This window comes from Cyprinodon tularosa, unplaced genomic scaffold, assembly GCF_016077235.1.
Source record: "Cyprinodon tularosa strain WSP-4 unplaced genomic scaffold, ASM1607723v1 ctg228, whole genome shotgun sequence".
Taxonomy (NCBI): domain Eukaryota; kingdom Metazoa; phylum Chordata; class Actinopteri; order Cyprinodontiformes; family Cyprinodontidae; genus Cyprinodon; species Cyprinodon tularosa.
This window is the reverse complement of record NW_024038851.1, coordinates 742825-755124: the sequence shown is the minus strand read 5'-3', so window position 1 is coordinate 755124 and position 12300 is coordinate 742825. Positions and strand designations below refer to the sequence as shown.

General features: G+C 41.5%; 1 protein-coding gene across 1 annotated transcript in view; it reads left to right on the top strand.

The window, feature by feature from the left end:
* The window catches only part of atg2a (autophagy related 2A), a 41365-nt gene that overhangs the window by 18338 nt on the left and 10727 nt on the right, over nucleotides 1-12300 (top strand). Inside the window, exons 18-36 of the mRNA XM_038286535.1 lie at nucleotides 7-149; nucleotides 1341-1462; nucleotides 1606-1763; nucleotides 1938-2076; nucleotides 2528-2712; nucleotides 2807-2887; nucleotides 4131-4237; nucleotides 4366-4458; nucleotides 4543-4613; nucleotides 5520-5596; nucleotides 6186-6356; nucleotides 7700-7826; nucleotides 7957-8180; nucleotides 9496-9725; nucleotides 9809-9944; nucleotides 10324-10545; nucleotides 10623-10724; nucleotides 10957-11041; nucleotides 12118-12274. Coding sequence (XP_038142463.1) covers nucleotides 7-149; nucleotides 1341-1462; nucleotides 1606-1763; nucleotides 1938-2076; nucleotides 2528-2712; nucleotides 2807-2887; nucleotides 4131-4237; nucleotides 4366-4458; nucleotides 4543-4613; nucleotides 5520-5596; nucleotides 6186-6356; nucleotides 7700-7826; nucleotides 7957-8180; nucleotides 9496-9725; nucleotides 9809-9944; nucleotides 10324-10545; nucleotides 10623-10724; nucleotides 10957-11041; nucleotides 12118-12274 — 2630 coding nt within the window. The remainder of the gene's footprint in view (nucleotides 1-6; nucleotides 150-1340; nucleotides 1463-1605; nucleotides 1764-1937; nucleotides 2077-2527; nucleotides 2713-2806; nucleotides 2888-4130; nucleotides 4238-4365; nucleotides 4459-4542; nucleotides 4614-5519; nucleotides 5597-6185; nucleotides 6357-7699; nucleotides 7827-7956; nucleotides 8181-9495; nucleotides 9726-9808; nucleotides 9945-10323; nucleotides 10546-10622; nucleotides 10725-10956; nucleotides 11042-12117; nucleotides 12275-12300) is intronic.

Below are 12300 nucleotides of genomic sequence, written 5' to 3'. Positions count from 1 at the left end.
AATCAGATGGTGATTCCTGCCGACCCGGAGGAAATGCTGCAGTTTCAGGAACAGTGTGTCGCTCAGTGTCAGTGTGCGGTGGACATCAGCCTTCCTCTGGCTTACATCCTCCTGCCCAGCAAACAGGCTTTCCAGAGCATCTACAACAGGTGTGACCCAGCTACCACACAACGTGCTCAGTGCTGCATATTTAGAGATTAGATTAGATGAGCTTTATTGATCTCACAGTGGAGAAATTCACTTGTCACATATTGGCATAGAAGTCAAAAAAGGTGCAAACAAGGAGGATATTTATATCTTATATTTTATTCCCAAGCAGCTTGACTTTCTCATTACGGTCGTCCAATTTTTTAAGAAAGATTCTGGAATATTTTTTGACATGCACTTTAAATTCTTAAGCTAGATTTAAGATAAATACTGAAGATAATTGACTAACGTTTTTCCACCAACATGATGCTTTCTAAAGCACTCACAGGGGAAACCTGTCATTGAGTGTGTTTGCAAATATTTTTTCAACTGTAAAAATATTTGTTTGCATCCCAATATCAAGACTCTATTGAGATTTTATGAGTTAGATCAAAACAAAGAAGTACCCGATTGTGGAAGCAAAAAAATAACCAAATGTTTAAAACAAAAAGCAATCATGAAAGATAAAAATCTTAAACTTGTGGCATGTGTTTGAATCCATCCTCCTCTGAGTCCAATAAGTGTTGAATGATCTTAGCATAAATGCAGCTGTTCTGTTTCTGGCCTTGTTAGGTGAGGGTTAAGATCTTGAAGACCAAGAATCACAGCAGACAGTGCAGAGAGGCAGATATGATGTGTTTAATGCAGAAGGATGAACATAGAAATTTAACAATGGAGCATAAAGGCAAGAAGAGCATTAATGAGAGAATCAGCTGTGAAGTTCCTGGTAACTGTTCACCTAGATGCAAAGTGACCTACAGCACCTCTTAGGTTCCCTGCCTTTCAGATACTGTTTATCTGCTGCAGATAGTTATTTTCAAGTATCATTGGGCCTTGCACTCATTTGTTTGCTATTTCTCTACTTTAGCCATTTCCAGCATAGTATTCTGCCAAATGCTTGTAGAAGATGACAGAAAATATTAACTTAGCCAGAGATTGAAGAATAATGTTTATCTTCTAAAAAGCATTAAGTCATTGATCAAGAGCTCTTTGAATGATTTGCAGTAAATCTTGCTTTTTGAAGCTCGTTCTGCTCTGTGCTGGATATTTAAAGCTAAGTTGCCTTTCTAGTCTATTCAAGTTTTCTTCACTGGCTTTAAATTATGATTGAGAAACACTTTTCAGTTCCTCGTCCTCCCCTTTTATTCCAAAAGGATCAATAATGACCTCTTGATGTGGGAGCCGCCCCCTCCTCCTCCCCCCTCGACCCACATCCCCGACCAGAGCCACCGTCTCTACGACGAGTTCCAGCTGTGCAAGTCCGCCTTCAGACTGGGCAAGTTTTTTTTAGCTCGGGTGGAAAAAATGTGATTCTGATGTAGATTTATGACAAACAATAACAGTTGTGGTGCCAAAACATCTAGTATTGGCTTTTGTATTGCTTTTGGATGAAAGCGTTCTCTTCACTCTCTGCCACAGACTCTGACTCAGAGGAGGATGAGCCTCCGTTTTACTTGGCCAGTGAACCATCTGGAAGGATGCAGCCGTCAGCTCCTCTTCCCAGCCACAACCTCAGCCTCCTCTCACTCACTGTGATTATCGGGAAAGGTCGCCTGCAAGCCAGAACTGACACGAAGGTGAGCCAGGAGGGAGATGAATTCAGAGGAGGGCACTGATGGGTCTAACTGCATCAGATGCATTATAGCATTTATGAACTGAAGTGTAGATGTCAGATGGTGGGAGTGAAGCCTGGTTTAAAGCTCATGTTGTAGCTTTCCTTTCTAAGCTGTGTTTTTGTTGTTGGTTTTCAGTGTGAGGAGGATCAAACTCAGGGAGAGATTGTGCTTGACCTGGAAGGAGGGAAGATTTTTAGTGTGGCGCAGCATCAAAATGTTCCCAACCTCAACTTCCTGACTCTGGAGAGCAAACGAGTGGAGCTCTATCATCAAGGTGCTCATTGGGGTCTTATTTGTGATTATTTCCATCATAAGATAATTCCCTTTGTGTTTGTCTTCTATCAGGGCTCCTATGTCTAGAGAAGTTAAATTAAAGCAATTCACAAATGTGGGGGGAAAAAAGAGGATAAAGTCTGTTGGAAGAAATGTTTTTTTAGACCTTGTTCTCTGTTTAGTTATCTTAAAGCTTCATCCATCCAATTTTTTGTCCATCTTACTATCATTCATCCACCATTTGTCCATTTTTCTTTAATTTGTTTTAAATTAAAGATAAATTGACAGATGGGTGTAATCATGCTGTAAAATGTCTGAAAAGGTCGAACTTTTACACTTGGAAAAAATGTGGAAATTGGACATGAATAATATTCAGGAAGTTATCTGGATTTATTTGAGCTGGGGATTATGCATCCCTTTGTGACTCGTTGGAAATATTTTTCACCCTTTAGCTGAGGTTAGAGATGCCTCCGTCCCACAGAGGTTGGAGATGCCCAGCTTCACTCCACCCAAACACTTGGACCCTACCATCTACCCCACAGAGGTGGGAGTGAGCAGTGTTAGAGGAAAAGAAGGGGAGCTACAGATGTTGTCCACGGCCATCAAAATCACGCTGGACCTGCAGAGGAACGTCAAGGTTGGCCCCCTTTTCTTATTGACCTGCTTCATGTTTCTGCTGCCGACTTGGTTTTAGCTTCAAGAATAAATTTTTTATGTGTCTCTTTTCCCAGGAGTTCCTGGTTGCTTTTCAGCTGCAAGGTGCAACCATGAGACATTACATGACGCAGACCAACCAGAGCTGGCATGAGCAGGTGAGCTAATTTTTTCACTTAAGTCCTTCCACATCAGGAATTTTACTAATGTAATCTTTACTTAATTGAGTAGTACATCTGAAAAACAAAACAAAAAAACATGAGAAGTCTGAATTCATATCAGTGTCTGGAATTCAGTTCCCTTCAGTTCCTTCCTTCCTTCCTTCCTTCCTTCCTTCCTTCCTTCCTTCCTTCCTTCCTTCCTTCCTTCCTTCCTTCCTTCCTTCCTTCCTTCCTTCCTTCCTTCCTTCCTTCCTTCCTTCCTTCCTTCCTTCCTTCCTTCCTTCCTTCCTTCCTTCCTTCCTTCCTTCCTTCCTTCCTTCCTATACCCATCTTTCTTATTCCTTTATTCTGTTCGAGGTGAGTCTCTTCACTGTGTCCCTCCTTCTTTTCTTCTGCGAATCTTTGTCATTCCTCCCTCCCAGTTACCCTTTCTTTCATCCTTGCTTCCTCTTGCCCTTCCTTGTGTCCTTTTTCTTTTCCTTCAGCTCTTCCTTGTTTATGTATCGCCCCTTTTTTGTGGTCCTGTTTTGTTCTTTCCTTCATTCCAAATTTTTTGGTTCTTTTACTTTCTGCTCTGATCTTACATTTTCCTTTCTGTCCTCTCATTCTGGTTTTATCGCTGCCTTCCTTCCTAGTTTTTTTCATTTCTTCTTTGTGTCTCTCTGTCTTCCTTCTGTCCTTATTTCCTACCCTCCCTTCTTGTATCCTTTATTCTGTCCTCTATGCCTGTCCTTCCATATTTCTCTCAGTTTTTTCAGTATGCGCTCAAAGTTTCCCTGAAGCATTTTCTCAGTCTGCTAAGCTCACACACTGGCTTCTAGTAAGAACTTTAATAAGGTATTCTTGAGATCACATCACTTAGACATCCCCTTGTGATCAGCTCTATTTTTCTGATTTAGATGTTTCGGCTTTGGACAAAAAAACATTTAACCTCAGGAAAGCTGGCCTCTGCTGAGCTGAAACAATGTTAATCTGAGATGTTTTATTTTCTTGGAGGCAGAAGGGAGCAAAGACAAACCCCAGACTGTTTGGAAACACTTGATCGAGGTGTAATTATACTTGTTACTGTAATTAGTCCACTTTCCATCTGGAGACACTTCTTGCCAAAGTTCTACTCAGTAAAATGTGATTTAATGTGACAGTTTTTATTCAGCCGGTGCTATAATTGTAGTTTGTTTTACCTCCTAGTAAAACTATTAAGAATGTCTCTCATACACCTGTTTGTCTTCGTTCCCTTCAGCTGATTGACTTCCTGGACGTTATTGACGACCCAATTCTTGGATACACGGCACCCGCCGTTATCACGGTCCTCCACACACACCTGGCCACCTGTGCTGTAGACTACCGGTATGGACCTGAACAGCGGTCTCTGATCTATTCTCTGCTTTATGGTTGTTGGCGGAATCATGGAGCCATGGTGTTGGTGTTGGTCTCAGATGTGCTGTATTCCTCTCTTTTAAATGTTTACCTCCTAGGCCTCTGTATCTGCCCCTGAGAGTCCTGTTCACGGCTGAATCCTTCTCCCTGTCCAGTAACATCATTGTCGACACCGCCACTTTTCACCTCAGGTACCAGACACAGCAGACCGAACACAGCCGTTAGAATGACGTCGTCTAAGAAGCTCTAGTTAATGTTTGACATGTCGTCCTCAGATTCATCTTAGATAACTCTGCTCTCTACCTCTCTGACAAATGTGAGACTGACATAGTGGACCTGAGGAAAGGTAGGACATGCAGTTAATCCACAATGCATGATGTCAATTTTTCTAGATTTATGTGATGAAAACTATTCAAATTAGGGCAACCAATCCTATTGTGTCATCCTTCTTCAGTCGCATTGAAAAGAAAGTCAACTTCTGCCAGTTCTCATGTTTTATGTCTCATTAAAAGCCACTGGTCCTGATTGAATTAGAAATGATTTCAATCCAACTTCAGGATTGGAAAGTTTTAAATAATGAATTATGATTCATCAATTATTGAAATATTCGCATCAAATTTAGCATCCGATACTCAGTAACTGGAGAATACAGACTGTAAAACACGCCGAGCCGAATCAATGATACACTAAAAGCCGGAATTTAACCAAGACAGTTCAATGAAATATTAACACATTACATCTGAGATTAAAAATGAGCTTCTTATTATTCTAACATTATATTCTGCAAAAAGTTTACAGCTCAGCACATTTTGTGATTCAGGTTCTTTCCACAGGAAATTCACTGTTGAAGAGATTATTAGAATAATGGTTACCGTAGATGAAGTCCTACGCACTTTATATGTCATTATTTATCAAACAAAGATGGCACTAAAATGGGAAAACGTAGATAATATTAATCTAATGAACACATGATCTCTGACTTGTTTTTATGTTGCATTTTTTTTCCAGCTTCATTGCTGATGTGTTTTGATTTATTCTCCTCTTGATCAACAATTTTCAGACAAACTGCAAAAGACTGGCTCAGGTTATATTAAAGGAAAACCCTCCAACCAGAACTAAAATCTGTGTTTTAATCTTAATGCTCCTCCGCTTTAAAACGAAACAGAAATGAAAAAGTTATTGTAGATTAGATTAAAAGAGTCAGAAATAGAATGTAAAGATAAACCACCTGTTGTTTGTTTGTTCATGGTAGATTATGTTTGTGTCCTGGACATCGACCTCCTGGAGCTGGCCATCACCACATGGAAAGGCAGCGACAGCGGGAAGCTTGTGAGTTCTCTTCCATGTCCTTTACCCTCCTGTTTTTCAATAAAATTTTACTGTTAGCCCCCCAAAGGAAAAAAAAAAAAAAAAAAGCCACGTCAGCCAGTAAAAAGGTAAAGAAACATTATAATTAAGTTTAAGGTTCATGAAAAACTCTATAACAAGCAGTTGGCCACATGTTTATAAAGTGTTTATTTTGCCATAATTTAATTTCTCTATAATGACAATGAAGGATAGTAATCTGGCCGACCTTTTACTCTCAGTTGGACCTGAAACCAAAATGCTTAACGAGGTCTCCCGCCGCAATGATGCAGCTGTTCTCAGTCAACCAATCAAGGCTTGTGTATTTTCATTATGTAAAGAAACATTTTAGTTTATATGGTCTAGTTTAGCTGAAGGAACTTTATGAACTGTCAGCGTGTGAGTACTGACACACGTACTAAATGAAAAATGCACACAGACTGAATTCTGGGGGCTGGTGGAGCTGCAGAGCTCATTTCCCGCTCCCACCACAGCGGAGGAATGAGCGATCGGGTCTTTAGTCTCTCCTGATAATCCAAAAGGTTGTGGTTTATTTCTTTCTCTTGTGTTTCAGTCCCAGCCTCTGTTTGAGCTGCGCTGCTCCAACAACGTGGTGCACCTCTACACCTGTGCCGATTCCTGCGCCGCCTTTGTCAACCTGCTGCAGTATCTGGTCACCCAGGGAGACCTGCACCCCCCGCCCCGCCACACCTCCCCTACTGAAATAGCCGGTCAGAAATTACCGGTAAGACATTCATTTTATTTACCAAATAAAAATGTTTTTGTGTTTTGTAATCTTATTCAGTGCATCTTAGTCAAATTCGTGGTTAATGGAAACCACAAATATTCAAAGTTTGAAACTGAGGTAAAAATAAAACGTAGTTAGAGCAGATGGAGCGACAACTTAAACTTAAGCTTTGATAAATATCCGAACAGCAGCTGAAGCATGTAGAGAAACTGAATTTTGGAAGTACTGACAGCTTTCTTTACATACATATAAAGAATGCAAGGCCTTGCCGAATCAATTATACATTCTTTTAGTCCCATCTAAATGTTTTCAGATCCACATTTTAATATCAATTAAATTAGATTCTTTGTAAGTCATCACATAGACCTTCATGTACCCTTTATTTAGCTCCATCAATGTTCCTATTAACTCTGACCAGGTTCCCTTTATCTGCTTAAAGTCGTAGGGAAGTCATATTTAAATGTCAAATCATTCTGGCTTAAACATGTATATAAATGTACTCTTTATATTATTTTATTATCCCAAAATTTATAAAATAAAAATCTGTGTTGTTTTTTTTCTCCCTTATTTTATGCAGGCCAGTTAGTTATAAGTCAGCCTGTACATCTAAATTGGGCCAATCATATATCAACAGTCATCTGTCAATCAAATTTTTTTCGGTCAAAGCATCTTGATTCATATGTCACAGCTAATATACACAACAGTTGAATTAAGAAATAAAAATAATTTACTTTCCCATTGAGTTACGTCCCAGAGTTCACGGGGATGGAGGTCTCTTGCTTCGGCAGGCGTAGAGCTAACAAAACTGGCAGCGTTGCGAGGCAAGGGCTCAAATATTTACAGCTGTAAGCCTTCTACACCAAACGCTTCTGCCGCCCTGGCGTCCTCTTCCACAACATCTTTGTCCCCACTATCCTCCTCTAAATAAAATTTATAAATGCAACGGTTGGAACAGCTGCTTCCCTATGACCATTAACCATTATCCCCTCAGCATGATGCTGCCACCCCCATGTTACCATACATGGTATTTGGATTGTAGGATTGTTTATAAATGGAATTTTGATCTAATCTGATCAGAGCACCTTCTTCACTAAATATGACTTCTACTTTTGAAGGTATTTGGTAGAAACTGGATTTTATTAATTTATTTTATGGATATAGAAGAAGGTCAAAGTTATGAGACATGTTTCTGCAGTAAGGCGCTACTTTGTTATGGTTTGTTACAAAGAAATGAAAAAAAAAACACATTAAGGTTTGTTATTCAATCTGTGTTTTTAAGGTGCTGTGGCTAATAGAACAAAGTCTTACCTTTTAACACCTGTGCAATGTTGTCTTGTTAGTTGTCAGAAAGTCCTGCCTCTCTGCCACCCTGTCTCCCTGCTGAAACCGCAGAGATCAACCAGTATGACCTGGCTGATGCCTTAATCGACACCGAGAGGAACTGCAGAGACAACACCTTAGAACCAGGTATTATTTTCAAGCATGGTTGTTTAGATATGAGCTAATTAGTCTGGAATATCTACTGTAGAATATTGGTTATTTTTCTCTACAGTAGACCTAGATGGGCTTCCATCTCTGACCGATTCTGTCGTTTTAGAATCTCCTACAGTGCCGAGGGGCTCCCCCGTGTCCGTCTACTTGTTTCCTGGTGAAGGGTCGAAGCAAATCCCGTCTGTCCTGCAGAGGGACGACTCTGAGCTTGATGGGCTGGTTGCCACAGCAATGGAGGCACAGCCTGATATGATCCTGGATGATGGCTCTGATGGCTCCACCGATAATGATGACTTCTGCATCCTGGAGGCACCTGGCATGGGCATACCTGTAAGTCCTGATGTTCTGCACATGTCCCTGCTTTTTATTTTAAAGGGGTCGATTTTATAGGGTATTTGGTGCTGTAAATGCTAAAAATGGCATATTTGCTGTTCTATGAGCCCTAATGCAAGCCTGGTTATAAGCCCTAGAATGAAACGACAGGTTTTCTTCCTTATGGTATGCTCATGAATATTTAGATGAGCTGTGTGCTGATTGATTGGTTTACAACGAGCAAATCTGCTGAGCAAAGACGCATCATTGCGACAAGCACTCACTCACTGAAACATTGAGATTGTTGATATGATAGGATGACCAGACATCCTCTTTTCCCGGACATGTCCTACTTTTCATTCCTGAAAAAAAAAATGTCTGTGGGGAATTTCAAAATCGTCCGGAGTTTGGTCGACCACAGAGCAACACGTAGTCGAACCAGGTCGTCAGCTCCGGAGCTGGTCCAGGAACCCCGGCGGACGGGGGCAGGGAGCCAGCAGGAGACGGAGCATCCAAACCCGACCAGGACGGTAGCCTGGACTCCGACGGCCCCGTGCCGAACAAAAGTGTCCTCCTTTTCACAAACCCCAATCTGGTCACCCTAGATATACTAGCATTGCCATCAACAGCTTACAAAATCATACTTACAGCTTGCGGTTGTGATGGCCTTACAGTCGGAATAGCCCCTCAGTAAAAGAAATTTAGCAGAAGTTTAGCTTTGAACTGTCCAAGATTTTGAAAGCTGTCTTTGGTAAAATGCTTAGAGCAAATTTACAGCTGAGTATCAAACTTTGCAGGGATCTTCTGATACACTAAAATAATCCATGCCTGTCGAGTCTTCGGATCCTTGGGAAGACTGTGAACATTTTCCTCTTTCTCCGTGCAGCCTGGAACACAGCATTTCCACCTGTGGTTCTGGCTCATTTTCAATAGAGAAACTGCCTGCTTTGTAATTCTTGAAGAATTAAACCCAACTGTAGGCTAACCAGCTAAACTGGTGTCTTACATCTTCCTCTATTCATGTTCTCGGGCCAGTGAACCAGTGGGTTGGTCTGTATGTAAATTTCGGGGCATGACAAAAGTACAGGCCAAACCAAATAAGGCAACATCCCTGAGTTGACGTCAATTCAGGGCTATATTAGGATTTGCCCATTTTATGGTGGAAGTTTTGAATTGCGATGTGTCGATGGGGTTTGAACTTCTCTGTACGTCCATTTCACCCACTGAACTATTGTTATTCATCTATGACAATGTAAACTCAGTTTTGTATTCTATTACCTTTTTAATGTAGACACTCCTTCCTTAACCTTTTCCTAATGTGAATGTCTCTCAGTCCAGAGACGGGGAGCCTGTGGTGACTGTGCTGTGTCAGGGGCCCATCAGGGTGAAGGACAGCCACTTCTCCAGGCCAAGAGGAAGCTCCGACCTGCTTCGAGCTCCTAGTTGGTTCCCTGTGCCCCACACCAGGGTAGTGCTGAAGGAGATCTCTGTGGTGTGGCATCTCTACGGGGGGAAAGACTTCGGTGGCAAGCCCATGTCTATACATGCTCAGAACTCAAACAGGTTTTTAACTTTACATCTGGTTTGTTTATTACTGAATGTTTTTTGGGGGCCTGATTTACAAACGGATCTCTGACTGCCTTTAGGGGTCGCTGTGTCCCTGCTGGTGTTCGCGGTTCTCCGCGTCGCTCTGTGGCCTCTTCTCGTCCTCAGAACTCCTGGCGTTGGGCAGGAGGCAGCGGCCGTCAGCACTCACTGCTGATGGAAATCCAACTCACCAAGGTGAACTGGCTTATTATAACACAGAGGCCAGAAAGGGCTAAAGGGCAACCCATACGCTGCCTTGGGCTCAATGTCTCTGTCCTTATGCTTTTTGTTTTTTTAATCTTCTTTAAAAAAGGGGTGATTAATTGAATGTTTTCCAGTGCATAAATTGTTTGCATGGACAAAGCATAAACATTTGAATTTGACTTTTTCCCTGTCTTTTTATCATTGTCTTTTTATATTAACATCATGCCATCATGCTTTGTGTGTGTCAGCATTAACCCCAATAGTGTGCAATGAAGTTTTGTCGTTTCTACAGTGGAAAATAATGTCTTGATAGGCAACTGTGCATCATTTTTGTTTTAGGTGTTTATTGTTTTGTGTTCTTCTCCTCCAGGTGTCCTTCCAGCATGAGTCTTACCCAGTGGCAGCAGCAGGAACGGATGGAGAGGCGTCACTGAGCGCTGGGGTCGGTCCCAGTGGGGAGCAGCCTCTCTCCAGGCAGGTCTTCATCGTCCAAGAGCTGGAGGTTCGAGATCGACTGGCCTCTTCACAAATCAACAAGTTCCTCTACCTCTACACCAGTGAGAGCATGCCTCGCAGAGCCCACTCCAACATGGTGAGGTTGGACGATGTAGAACTTTTAACACAGGCGGAAGAAATCAGGATGAGATCTTCCATGTCTCCTTGTTGCAGCTCACTGTGAAGGCCCTGCAGGTATTACCAGAGTCGGGACTCGGTGGACCCGAGTGTTGCCTTCGAGTCAGCCTGCTGCCGCTGCGGCTCAACATCGACCAGGTAACTCCTGTCTCTCCTCCATTTGTTTTTCAGTTTGAAATCTAAAAAGTAATAAACCTAATTTCCATATTTTTAAACAAGGCGAAAAACAGTCTCACCTATGATGTATATATTTTTATTTACCCTGTTATATGTTAAACTCTCCTCATGTTTCTTTGGATCATATTCGGTCATGTTCATTGTGTTTGTGTTGTTTTGTTCCTGACAGACTTTATATTTGTCTCTATTCCAGGATGCTCTGTTTTTCCTGAAGGACTTTTTTAGTAATCTAGCATCTTATGTTAACCCCTACATGCCTGTGGACCCTGCTGCTGAAGGTCAGTTATACACAACATTACACTTCTTTGATTAACTATCAAATCTTAGGAAATGCTGGCTTCAGTGCCAGTCGCATAGATGAGTGGAATAACAAAACAATCTGATTTTTGTAAAAATGGGCTTTCATTACCAAAGAAAGAGCTTTTGAAGAATCCCGCCTGTCCTGGAGTGTAATTGTGTTCCATAGTTTTGAACCTGCAAAACTACAAATCTCTGTCTCCTCTTGACTTGAATTGTGTTTTTCTTTGGAAGTCAATGAATGATTTGGATCAGATAGGACATAAACATAAAGTTTCTGACAGATACCATTAGTGGTTTTATACAAATAAAGATCCGAAAAGTGTGGTATGCATTTATATTTCACCCCCGTGAATCAATGCTTTGTTGAACCACAGGTACTCAATCAGATTTTTACAACTAGAGATGTAACTTTTTGCCGTTTGTTTGCAAAAAGATCTGCTAGATTTAAGGTGTAATCCTGAATATTTATTCAAAGCTAAGAGTATTCTTTGATCTAAGCCATTCCACACGAGCTCTGCTTGTGTGTTTAGGGTCTTCATCCGGCTGGAAAGTAAAACTCTGCAGCCTCTAACAGGTTTTCTTCTGTGATTGCCCTGTTTTTAGCTCCATCCATCTTCCTGTCCCCGTAAAAGACGAGTAACTCCACATCATGATTGTCCCACTATCATTATGCCTGTCTGCTAGATGGTGTCTATAGAGGCCACAAAGTTCAATTGCAGTTTCATCAGACCAGAGCACCATCTTCCATTTATTTGCTGTGTCCTCTTAATGGTCTTTGTCAGCTCCAATCAGGAGTTGTTATGACTTGGTTTCAGTAATGGCTTCCTTTATTTCCATTCTTCCATAAAGGCCTTTACACAACAGCTTCATTTATATTAAGATTGCTTCAGCAGGGGTATAAGTTTATTGGGGGCTAAATAAAAATGCAGATTTAAAACTCTACTTCAACAGTAAACAAAGATGGTTGAAGAGTGAATATAATTTGTAGGCGCTGTAAACTTTAAGACAATTCTTTCTTCATATGTAACCCTGTTGTTTCTGTGGTTGTTCCCAGTGAAGTTAGATCCTTCACAGAAGGGGTGTGAGGAAGCTGGAGCAGATGCTGTGCTCGGTCCAGACCTCACAGCTTCTGTGGGAACCACCTGCAGTGAGCAGAGCTCCTCCTCTGCCGGCTCCTCGTCATCCTCCTCTGAGCAGCCTATCTACTTCCGGTGTGTAAACATCTCAGGGAGAAACA